Here is a 13,292-nt window from a genome sequence, read left to right as displayed (position 1 = left end):
TCATATATTACACTAATTGAGTTTTGTGGGCAAGATCGAATGCTGTTATCTCATAAAAAACATACCTGCATTTGTGTTTTGTGTCATTCACACGTTGTATAATCCTGCATTATTAGGATGTCTGCATTTCCAAAGCTCAAAATGTTCTGTTCAACCTTGTGAGGTCAAGTTAAGTTAAGTTACCTTTTACATTTTGCTCAGTAAAGATTGGAAATTCCAGGGCTAAAATTATCCAAATTATTTTAGTGAAGGTGTCTGGAGTTTAAAAACACAGTGGAGCACTTCCTATATTGACATCAGAAGGTGGAACAAAGTGTTTTCTTTCAGGGTTTGTGTGTTAAACATGTCGGATGAAACAAAACACAACTTCAGGTCTGTTTTTGATGAGGAAACAACATTAAACGTAGATCAGAAAATAGCTCAATTTAATATAAGGCTAATTAGTAATAGTAGTATTTTCTTCATAAAGTGGAAGCTTCAAAGTTAGTTGATTTTTGTGTTTAAGCAGAGCGACGGTAAACAGTGTTATAACAAATTAGTTATATTAGTAATTTTAAGATACCACAGAAACATAATATCAATAGATCATGAACATATTTTATTATGATATACAGTAGGTGGACAGAAATGCATCTAACTATTTTCAAACACTTTATATTTGTGAATAAGCAAGTTGGGGTATAGACCGTTGTGTTTCAAGTGTCAGGATTTCAAACTAGTCTTGTGAGGGAATTTTCCTGGTGTTGTAATTTTGTTTATGGCCTTATGACTCTTGCTCATCACATGACTAAAGGTTTCTCTCTGCAATTAGGCTGTCATCATTTAGGGCTTCAACATCCTCAAAGTCAACTCAAAACAGAGAATACTACCTTTGCTGTCATATTCTAACTTAATAAGGCAAATTTAAAGAGAGAAACTCGTCAAATCTAGTTCAAATTCTGAAGAAGATCCCCCTTTGTTTGTTAATTTGTATCTAATATGTCAACAAAATTTAAAGCTCTCTGTTCATTTTGCAGATGTATGTTTTTTTTTACACGTACAATTCAGTATTTTTACAACTGATGAAATACTTATAAGCAATATTTTTCTTACATTTGTGTTAATAAACTAAAGGAGTTACAATTTTATATCTTGAAACGGTTATTTTTTTTCTTTTGCACCTGCAGTGTCTCGCCTTAAAAACATTACAAAGAGTGAACGAATGTTTTTATTGGCAATTACTCTTCTCGCCCAACAACACCCACCTAATATTTGTGCATTCATCCAGCAAGAGGGTGTTGCATTGGTACACAGACAAAGATTTAAATCATAACACAGGGCTAGTCCAGCTTTCATTGTGGTTCGATTGCATATTTTCTGACCTAATTCAGTCCTTACAGTTTGAGAGCACGCCTCTTTTTGAAACAAGAGGCGCAGAGCCAAAACTAAGTCCTGAACTGAACAATGCACATCTGGACTGTTGTTCGTGATGGTTATCGGCAAGAAGATGTAATCTAGGAATTCCAATCAGTCTGAACAAATAAAAGAAAATAGTTTGGTTTATAATTATGAACTTGCTGTATCTATTCAGACAAATATCTTGGCACGGACTTGAGGCATGTGACTTGAGAAGCACTTTTAATCTGAATTCGTTCTATTCTGACTGTAATGATTCACTCTAAGATCTTGTCAAGACATTTAAAAAGGAAAAATTTACATCTCTACAACTCTTATATACTCTATAAATACTCATATATAAATATACTATGACTTTATAAGTATAAGTATCTTAAAAGTCATATAAACTGCAAAAGTCTAAGCTATACTTTGGTTTAAAGACTTGAAATGACTTGAAGCTCAAAGCAGAAGACTTGGACTTGACTTGGACTTATGGGCCAGTGACTCAAGACTCGACTTGGACTTGCTTGGATTTAACTTGGGACTTGACTCGGACTTGTGGTCAAAGACTTGAGACTTACTTGAGACAGGCAAAAGGACGACTTGGTCCCACCTCTGACTGGTCCCAGCTAAATTAGAAAATTACTGTTAATGTACAAAGTTTTGCCATTATCTCCTTCTCAAAATGTGTAGCGTAGTGTAACATAAACATTTATTGGGAAATAACAGTTCAATTCTCGTAATATAATATGTTTAAAATAGAGGTCCTATGATTTGTTATCAAAGTGCATTTTTATTCATCCTATTAGAAACTATAGCTAGTACAAAGCTGTCTGGTTTATACTCTGTAATCTACTATAGCCTCTAAAATGACACTTTAATATATATTTTTTATAATCTCAACTCTCAACTGTATTTCATATTAATAAGTATAAATTGTAAATGTAAAATAAAAATTGTGCAGACCAACAATGTAAGTTCAAGTTCAAATGTATTTACATTTACATAAACACTTTAATTCGCCTTAATGAAACCTAAACAAAGACTTTATTCATAAAAACTGCACTATGTAACTTTTCGATTAAGGGTCCATCGCCTGCTTGTTTCTATGGATACGCTGGATATTGCTCTGCTTGGAATGTTCCACAGTATGACATTAAACAGCTCTGTGTTACATTTATTCAATTACAGGTGGTTTTATAGCTCAAAAATACCTTAAAAAACAGACATACTGACTGTGAGCGGGGTCGCCTCTCCACAGATCCGACCTGTAACTTGGTCTGGTTAAAGATGTAATGCCGCACTGTGAAACATTCCAGACAAAGCAATAACAATAACACTCTATGAAGAAAAGTATTTGACAGATCCTCCACCAGAAAAGTTACACAATGCACCTTTAACTTAACGATCTTAACCCCTAACCTCTTAATTAAGTAGTTATAAGTCTGAATCATTTCCTCGTTATGTAAAGAGTTATGTTATGTGTTCATGCTTTATTAAAATGTTAGGAGTTAATTATCTTAACTCCTAACCCCTTAATTACGGTAAATAGTTATATGTCTGAATAATTTTCTTGTTATGTAAAGTCTTGTTCATGATTTATTAATGCTAATTAAAGTGTAGTATTCATAAAGTGGTACCATAATATGTCTAACACACATGCTGATACATTTGAAATATATTTTAGTTAATACTTTTACTTTCTCATTCACAGAAGCCGTTAAGTGACGAGGACTTTCATCTTCTGGCACGGATCTTGTCGGTCGGGTTGGTGGACGCTGATCCGAACTATCTCCACCATCTCAAAGGCTACAGGGATCTGCGAGGGGCCTGATTCTTCAAAGCTACAAAACTTTATTTACAACTTCTCTGTTTGAGTTGTATGTGACAGAAATTCCCTCCTGATTTAACTGGAGATATAAAAACATGCCACAGTGAGCGATGGTGTCGGTCAAAGCATCACAGGCATTCAAGTCCATGACGCACCGATGAGGGAGATAAAATGCTTAAAACAACTTGACCTCTTCGGGAAGGCAATATCAGTGGACATTACTACTACTTCTACTACTACTACTACTAGACATTCATTACCACTTGAATTAAGTATTGTACAGTTCACTTTAGTCCTTGGTACAGCTTGCATCGCCTTGTTGTGTTCACAGATCTGCTATTTTCTTTTTGTCGTCATAGGAATATTGAGAATGTAGTCTTATGAAAGATTATCTCAACTTTGCTGTCATCTGTTCCATTTGTTTACCTAGAAAAAAGAAAAATAAGAAAAATATAATTGTCTAATAGAAAGTTTTACAGGTAAATTTGCACTGAACAAGCAAAACATCGATCTATGTCAGTCAATTCTGGCATTTTTAAATGGTGCATTTTTACATTTTGAGTATCCCTTCACAGTTTCCTTGCTTCTTTAAGGACATTTTATTATTGTGAATTATTGTGCCTGATTTGTGTGTTGCTGAGTTCATTTGCAGTCAACTTTTAACAGTCACTACTAGGGATGTAACGATATCCAAATCTCTCGGTACGATATTTATTGCGATATTTTGGAGAGGCTGATATAATTGCAGATGCTATTTTGCTTTTAAAATACCTTGACAAGATTTTATTGTGAATTATCTCTGTCATAATGCCAAGAATTCAAGTCAAAAACATATATCTTCATGTGGTCTGCACTGAAATGTATCATGGGATATGTAGTTCCCTATGTTCATAAGCCGTTGCTTCTATAAAAGCATGCATTTAAGCAAAGAATCTTGTGATATGATATATTGTGACAGCCCATGATGTTATAGTGAGACTTCTGACAATACAAAATCACAATATTTCGGTTATTGTTACATCCCTAATCACTACCTTCCAAAAAATGTAATGACTTAAATGACCACAAATGCACGAATCTTACCCCATAGTTTCTTATTCAGTTTCTCTCCAACCAGAAAAAGTACTGTCACCACGATCATGTTGAAGACGAAAAACCCCACCAGTCCAACACCGCTGAAGTATTTGAGGAGGGGGTAGACCCAGACCCCAGCTGATAAGTATACCCAAATAATCCTGTTAAACCAGAACAAAAGAGGGTGAATCGTAACTCAGCAACTGCCTTTCTATCTATGTATCAGAGCATCTTGTACTCAACAGGAGCAGGTTTTTCTTGTGCAAAGTGCCACTGCTGCAGACTATGTATTGTGCAAATTTATGTGCAAAACAATGTGCAAAAATAAACATGATATGGACAAGTGTCATTGTTTGAGTGTTGTGCAATGAAGGAAATGAACTACGACTTGGGTAATAGTGAATAAATACGTAAACAAACTATGGACAATAATGAAATGAAAAAGGGACATTTTATAGGGAGGTTTGATTAACTGTAACCAAGGTTGGGTATCATTAAGAAGTTGCCAATACAATACATACTCGATACATAGACCACGATACGATACATATCTTGACACAGTGAGTTTACGATTTGATACGATTTGATACGATTTAATACGATATATTTCAAATTAATTCAATACGATTCAATAAAAAATAATTGTTGAATCGTGGTTCTGACACTAAAAGCCTTTGTTAAACCACTTCTTGTGCAAAGTTCACATGAAACGCACCCATTTTAATCATCAAAACAGTGAAAATGTCAAATGTGTTGCATAAATGAGTTTCCTTCCTCTAAACAAACAACAAAACTGTAGCTGTAACAAAATAATTTAGTAAAATATACCAAAAAAAAAATACTCTTGGCGATATATCGATACAGCAGCCAACAAAATCGATACTGTATCACCCCATTAAACAATACGATATATCGGTATTTCAATATTTTTGCACACCCCTAACTGTAACTAAATAAAAATATATATCTTTTAAACTCCCAAGGTCCCATTCTTATAATAAATGTATTTCATTATATTTCTGTGTTAAAGGGCCCATATTACACTATTTTCATCTCTATGTTATGTTTCCTCATCAAAAAATAAACCTAGAGATGTGTTTTGTTACATTCATACATGTTTAACACATAAACTCTATAAACTCTATATTTAGGCATATTTAGGTTCTTCTCTCACACAGAAAACACTCTTGCAATGTCATGTGGTAATACAAGGAGTGCTCCTGTGTGTTTTCACTAGAATCATTTTGATAATGTCAGCTCTGGAATTGCCAATCTCTACTTCAACAAAAAGTGAAAGGTACACTACTGGTCAAAAAGTTTTAGAACACCACAGTTTTTCCAGTTTTTTTTTTACTGTTTACTGTTGACCAAAATGTATTCTAACTTTTGATTCCTGAAAGTGTCCACCTTTGGCAGATATAACAGCTGAACACACTCGTGGCTCATTCTTTTTACAATAGAAATCAAATATTCTTCAGAAAGTTCTTTCCAAGTCTGTTGCAGAAGTTCCCATAAATGTGTGGCACTTGTAGATTGCTTCACTCTTCTGTCCAGTTCATCCCAAACCAGCTCGATGGGGTTTAAGTCTGGACACTGTGCTGGACACTTCATGTTTTCAAGTTCACCATCTTGTTCTTTTTTCCTGAGTTAGTTTTGGCAGAGCTTGGACTTGTGTTTTGTTATCTTTTATTATTTTTTTGGTACCATTTCTAGCTCTTCATTGGACTTGCAGGACTTGAATTGCAATAAATAACTGGAAAAAATAGGGTGTTCTAAAACTTTTGTTCAGTAGTGTAGCTGTTATCTGGGTAAAAAAAATACAGCTTCATGACATCACAAGGTGGAATAAAGCATTTTGATCTTTGGAGATGTAGACAGACTAATAATCCAGGATTATGAAAATATGTGTGAATGAAATGAAACCAAACACAAAACACAACAGCATGTATGTTTGTGATGAGGTAACAACATTCTAACATGGCTTAAAACTCACAAGAGTCCATTTTGCGTAATATGGGACCTTTAAGAGCTCTATACACATGTAATGAAGTGAAGTGCATGCTATTTTTGATTTAGTGTTCAATGAAGTATAATCTCCTTACAGCACTTTTCCAGTGACAGCTGTATATATCTCTAAAATTATTGCATAATATTAGTTTTACAAAGCATGCTGAGCTGGAATTTCAAGGACATTCTTGCACTTCAGTGTTCTGAGTAAAATATGTGAAATATCTGTATAGTTATCTGTACAGTTATGAAACAAGGGGTTGTGATTCAAAAAAGTTCATGCATTTTAAGATCGTGCAGGATCTTACTCTACACAGCAGCTGGTTCCCTCTTCGTATTCAAAAGTAGTATGTAGGATTTTTTTGCACCCCATGTAGCAATTGTATGTCAAATGCAAAATTACACTGTAAAGAATTATTATTATGCTACTGCTTGGTATCAAATTCTGAACACGTTGTAAAAATTGGTCTTTTTGTTATAGTCTCCTTGCTCTGTAGCTTCACTGTGAGATTAAAGAACCTGTACATGATTGTTTCCCATGTAGGCTATTTGAGCAATATTATATACAGCAGGTATTGAGGTGAAATACAGAGGCAGCACTACCATTACCAAAAGTAGGTGGCTGCCTAGGGCCCCCAAACCTGGAGGGGCCCCGAACCAATCACCCTCAGTGCCACTAAAGACAGAGGCCTCAGAGCGATTTAATTTTCTCTCAATATTATATTAAATGAGAGTAATTTACATTTATCAGCCATCTGAGTGTGCTATGCATTTTTTCTTTTTGCACTTTTATTTTACTGTTCCTTGGATTTGCACCACTTTCTGTTTCATTTGAGCAGTTTACTTTTAAACAATAATAAGAAAAATTATAATCATCATATGTAATGGATGTAAACAAAAATGTAATTGTACTGGCAAAAAAATACAACTACTTCCAGTTCTGGTTATCTAGTAGGCTACCTAACTAATAAGACAAGTTTCCAATCCACTGTAATTCACAAAATAGAGATGTGCATGTCTCAAGAACAATGGGGGAAAACAGACAGTAAATATATTCAAAACTAAACAAAAAAATGGTGCATTATAGTGGCGGCTCCAAACTCAAGATCACTTAGGACCCCCCAATTGCTAACTCACCCACTGGTCAAAGGTCAAATATGTCTGCTGTGTACTGTCTGCATCTTATTCAGGAGTCTCCAACCTGTAGCTCTGGAGTAGGGGAGTAGCTCACCAAGGGATTTTTGAATTATATGTATTGTGCTGAATAACTAAAACCTGATCAAGTATACCATTGTACATGTATCATTTTGATGCCTAACCTTGTACACTAATATATGGATAAAGGTTTATGTTCTATAGGTATCTAACATAGGGTGACCAGATTTTCAAACTCAAAAACTGGTTTGAGGTGGTTGGTAATAATAAAATTGTGAAACAAGTGCATAATTAATGAAAACTTTTCTGAACTCGGCCCATTCATGACAAGTCACATTTTCTTTGTGTTTTGGTCATTTTTAAGCAGCTTTTCTGTATTTTACCAAAAAAAGACAATTTATGCGTCTCTTTACTGTTGGCAAGTATGAGATTGGTCAAAAATAGGGACACTGGGGACATTTCTTGTATAAAACTGGAAAAAAATGTCTGGTTTTGTATAAATCTGCTAAGACAAGGGACACGGCACAAAACTGGGGCTGTCCTGGGTAAATAGGGACGTCTGGTCACTCTAATCTAACTGTACTTCATCTAAGTTTTGTTGTCACTCTGTTATATACAAAATTTATTGTTTTATTGCTAAAACTAGTAGCTCTCTGACATTTTAGTTTTGTAAAGGTAGCCCACTGGAGACCCCTGGTTGGAGACCCCTGATCTAACTATAGCATTTTATTGTTTAGTAATCAGGAAATGTGTGCTTAGCGTGCAAGTTGGGCTGTAGGGTCATGGTTAAGGTCAGGGCCAGGCTGAGGGTGGAGATGATTATGGACAAAAGGGCACGTACTGTATGTCCTCTAACTTGACTGTCATTACAAAACTCCACTCTGGTCACTGAATATTGTGAAAAGCTCTTTGAAACTCATCACAGTGAATAATTAAGATGCTCAGAATCTATGAGGTAAGTGAGGAATAACTTTAGACCACTACAAATGAACTATTTTAAAATGAACTATTTCAGTTTGTCACGGTTTTCGACAGTAAACAGCACCTTTAATTAGGAGGAGTGCTGTTTCAGGGAAAGGTTTGCCAGTCCTACACACCCTGATCATTATTAGCTGAATAATAGATCATATTATTTTCTTTTAAATTGGTTTGACTCAGCACTTACCAGGACAAATAAGACACACCCACTAGGCTCAGGGCGGCAACAGCCTGTTTAGTCTTCGGGTAAAAATGAGGCTGCAGCAAAACTTCTGCTAATAAAATGGGAAAGACAAACGTGTGCTGTGGAGACAAGACCAATTCATTAAAATAAATATTACATAAATATTGTATGAATACTGTATTTAAAGTACAAACCATAGCGTGGTTCATCCAAGGAGGGAAGAACGCATCAATCGTAGCTGGATAAACCAACTCTCTGTCATAGGCAAAAATGGACCAGAAGAGCACGACAACAAACTATAAAAAATAAATAAATGAGATAAGATTATGGAAAAGTGCTTATAGAAAAGACAAAATATGTTAAAAATGACCACTCAACAAATGCAGCAATCCATAAAATATTAGCACAAACAATACAGATTAATTATTCATCTAATTCTGAATAAACAAAAAAGTTAAGGTGCACTTAGTAACTTTTCTGCTGGGGGAGTCCACACCTTCTCGTACTGCTCACTAATACACTGTCATGTTCAGTCATTACTCTATTTTGTGATCTGTTATAATATTGTTTCCTCATCAAAACATACCTAGAGTTGTGTTTTGTTTAATTCACAAATGTTTAACACACAAACTCTGCATATTTAAGTTGAGTTTTTCTCTCAAACAGAAAACACCTTGTGATGTCGTGTGGTAATACAGGAAGTGCTTCACTGTGTTTTTAAACGCCATACACCTTCACTAGAACAATTTGGATCATTTCAGCCCTGGAATTGCCAATCTCTACTGAACTACGGGTAAAAGGTAGCTGTTAACTTGAAAAATACCACTGCGTGACATCACAAGGTAGAACAGAGCATTTTGAACTTTGGAGATATAGACAGACTAGCAAATCAGGTTTGATATTATTGCATGGTTTAGGTTGATATTATTGTATGATTTAACTTTCAGGGGCAGGAGTGCTACTTGGATGTACAGAAATTGTGCAGAAGTTGAAAAAACTGAAGCACTCAAAAAGCACAAAATAATGAAAAGCTTTTAAAACCACATGGCAAATAAAGTTAAAATCACACCAACATGTTTCGGCCTTCATCAAGGGTTTTATTTAGTTTGCTTTACTGTGTAGAACTGGACTGAGAAGGAATGTTATTTAAATGTTAGTTTGTAGTGTGGTGTGCCATTCACTCCTGTGTCATTGGACAGAACAGGACTCCATCCTGAGCACCCAGTGGAAAAGCCCATGTTTATATCACCTGCTGTTTAAAAGGATGCTAGCGGGGTATGGCACACATCTGCTAAGTGAAGGGAAGAGATCTGACTACAGTTGCTGTGGTGTTTTTGGTGTGTTTGGTGTATGTTGCCCATCAACCCACTGCTGACTGTCCCGCAGCTTGGAGCTCCATCCGGCCTAGAGGTGGACAGGAGGATTTGGGATTTAGCTTTGTTTTAATCTCTAGTCTTGTTTTTGTGCTTTGAACCTTTTTCAGAACACTGTGACTGTGAGTCCTTTCTATAGAAACACTGGTACCACTGTTTTTTATTTTGTTTGTGTGTTTGTTTTTGTTTGTGTTTTGGTGTCTTCTGTCTTGTGTGTTTTTTTATATGGACCCTGAGTCTGAAATAAAGATGATGATAACAAACATGTGGTGGACCCTCCCCATAAAAAGTTAAATCAAACTAAACTAGTGCGACAAATACAGTAGGTGCCACAAGTGGATTTGGTGAATTCATATCTTGTCACGCACACACTTCCTGTGTAAAATGAAACTAGTTTGTGTTGTGGGACAGGAGTCAGGAATAGATTTTCACGGGGTTGTTTGTTCACATTGACAGCATTGTTGGCAGATGAAAACAATTGTGTTATTTTTAACCCACATGCAGGTTTACACTGCTGGTTTAGTCTTCAGCCAATAAGGAACAAATATAGTTTACGTTATTTTCTAAAATCTATTAATATACAATGTCTATACATATTTATACCTGCTGTTAAGCACTCAAATATAAAGGGTTAGGGTCTTAAATGATGACTTTTCACAGTTTGAAGATGTTTATTACAAAAGAAGCAGTATAAATGTTGTGACTCACCATTCCCACAGGAAACCCAAACACAGCGAAGAGCAGGTCTTTGCATCTGTCCAAAGAGCTTTGAGATTTCTTCCCGTCCTGGAGATCTGAGGCTGCAGCCAGGCCAAAGAATGTCATCTGTAACAACTTTAACAGAAAAGACAATGTTATACAAATGGAAAATACAACATTTTATTTTATGCTGAAACAAGACAAAAATGATGGTCATTGGTAGAAAATTCAACCTCACTGGCGAAGTGAAAAGTTACCTGTTAATTCTGAACTTTGTTGTCAGGAAATTCTTAAATTCACCCATAGTGTTTAGTGCTTTGTCTGGAATGTTCTGTAGTATTACAGTGAACTTATCTATCTCCATGGAAACAAGCAAGGTACACCAACAAGCCAAGTTACAGGTCAGATCTGAAGAGAAACAACCTCACTCAAGCTGTAAAAAATATTTTAAATCTAATAGACATAAAATCTCAATTGAGACAAGCAGGTGACGGATCCTCCTTCAGAAAAGTTCCATAATGGACCTTTATCTTTTATTTGGTACAAAGTAAAATGACTCACCAAGTTTAGAAAAGTGAGATATTTCCATGGCCCTCCGTACACAAAAATCCCAGGTGGTAATTCTTCACCATCTTTGGCTGCAAGACTTTGGACCACAAACGCGTACCAGCCAAAAGCCAATACATGAAACACTGCACTCAAGTTTAGAGCCATTTGAATTTACAATACAATTCAGGACAAACTCGCTGTGCTCAGTGTGTATCTGACTTTGTACAGTTGGTCGTGGTTTGAAGATTATAAACTCAGATGCTGTATAACTTAAAACAAGGGCTTTCTGTTTAACGCAGTGGGGGTTTCATAAGGACTGTAACATGTGACCGGGGCCGAAGCTGTTACGTTACAATGAGATTATCTGGTTTAGTAACTGCAGGGCTGCGGGAATTAGGCAATGAGCATGAGTAAAGAAAATGGATACACTTAATTAAGAAATTGCAGTAGAGGAGTGAGGACAGCTGTTTAAGCAGTATGGTAACTGTGCACTGACTTATTATTGCCTTTTATAAATATTCCTATGGGGTCATTTAATTTTAGTTTAACTTAGTGTCATTTTGGATTCTAGACTTGAGCATTTTCTCCATCCCCGATTGTGGTATATCATCTGTATTGCATTTATTAATTTACAGGTGTTACTACAAATACTATAAATACCATCAAAAACATTAAGTCTTATTCGAAAGCTTTGTCTGGAATGTTAGTTTGACATGTATATTTGGATGGATTCAATTACAGGTTAATTTATTGCTCAAAATTACTTTAAAAAACATGCATTTTTACAGTGAGCAGAGTTACCTTTCCACAGATATGACCTGTAACTTGACCTGAAGTATCACCTGCTTGTCTCCAAGGAGATAGATACGGTATAGCATTAAAGCCATACTGTGGGATATTTGGGTGAAAAAGTCAATGCAATTGGAAATGCAATATTACTTGACCTGAAGACAAATACTTAATACATAACATTCTTACATCAGTTGGAAACATCAGATCATTATGGGGCAGTTGCTAAAAGTAAAAAAGGGGATATTTTCATGTGGATGTAGAAAGTTTTTTTAGCCCAAACAAAGATTTGACATGATTGTGGTAAGTGTTAAGTGACATAACATTTTGGGACCCAGAACCCAAGTGACTTTGCATAAAACTGTACTATTTTACCATTGGACTATTTTTACAGATATACATATTAAATGCCTTCTCCGTAAATTATGTGTAAATCTCAGGACAAAAGCAGGACAGTCATCTAAGCATGACATGCCTGTTTTTGTCTTCAGGGGAAGCACTAAATGGCAGTGATTTTTCACAAATTCCTACTCCCTCTCAGACCTAGTCCACAGGAGATATGACTTGTTAAAGTGTTGTACCTGGGAATCTACTGTATAATACTCCCATGGATTAGCAGACCACTAACCTTTTTTTCATGTATGATCTAGACTTAGAACCCTGGAGATCTGGCACTGAATTGTTTCTAAGTATTTAATAAACTAAATATCAGTTGGAATCTACAAGTCTTAATCTTCTCTCAACTATCCCAGAGAATACTAGTATGTTAATGGTTAGAACTAGTGCTCTCTGCTGACCACTATCACACGTTTCAAGAGGGAAATGAAAAGACAGTGTATCATGGGTAAATGCTTTTGAACTGGTGCCTTCACTCTCCAACAGTGAATGAAGGGGGATGGAGTTTTTATTCACTGCCTCCTACTGGACAAAATGACCTGCTACACCATCTCTCTCCCCAGTAGCCTTTCTAACTGTAGAATCTGAAAACTCTCAACAGAGACAGTATTTTAATAGTGTTTCCATGCTATCCCTTCCTACACCACCAGAGCAGCACCACTGCACACTGAGAAAAGCAGCACCTGCAGGACTCCATCCTTATGTGTGTATCCTTATGTGTGTATCTTTTTTTGTTACTGTTTTAGAGCTCATATCTCTCATTTGACAGTAGCAGAGCAGCTTTGAGTTTTTGTGTTTAAGTTTTTCTATGATAAGCCTGTCTCGAGGTTGTGGTCTGAGTAGTAATGAAGCTCTGTGTGTTTCTAGCTCACGTTAATGC

The 13,292-nt window shown here is 35.8% G+C and overlaps 2 protein-coding genes across 2 annotated transcripts in view; both read right to left on the bottom strand.

The window, feature by feature from the left end:
* The window catches only part of LOC110162120 (probable E3 ubiquitin-protein ligase HERC4), a 6,232-nt gene extending 5,351 nt beyond the window's left edge, over positions 1-881 (bottom strand). Inside the window, exon 1 of the mRNA XM_055162952.1 lies at positions 870-881. Within this exon, the coding sequence (XP_055018927.1) occupies positions 870-881 (12 nt within the window). The remainder of the gene's footprint in view (positions 1-869) is intronic.
* A 1,470-nt stretch (positions 882-2,351) lies between these two features.
* Positions 2,352-11,501, bottom strand: LOC110162363 (androgen-dependent TFPI-regulating protein). The gene is made up of 6 exons (XM_055163023.1): positions 11,240-11,501; positions 10,688-10,813; positions 8,801-8,902; positions 8,610-8,725; positions 4,292-4,443; positions 2,352-3,634 (listed from the first exon to the last, which is right to left on the bottom strand). The coding sequence occupies exons 1-6, from the start codon at positions 11,390-11,392 to the stop codon at positions 3,597-3,599; spliced, it is 687 nt and encodes a 228-aa protein (XP_055018998.1). The 5' UTR covers positions 11,393-11,501; the 3' UTR covers positions 2,352-3,596.
* Positions 11,502-13,292: the final 1,791 nt, after the last annotated feature.

Source organism: Boleophthalmus pectinirostris, unplaced genomic scaffold, assembly GCF_026225935.1.
Source record: "Boleophthalmus pectinirostris isolate CB_2022bp ecotype Guang Dong unplaced genomic scaffold, ASM2622593v1 HiC_scaffold_5, whole genome shotgun sequence".
NCBI lineage: Eukaryota > Metazoa > Chordata > Actinopteri > Gobiiformes > Gobiidae > Boleophthalmus > Boleophthalmus pectinirostris.
This window is presented reverse-complemented; position numbering and strand designations above follow the sequence as displayed.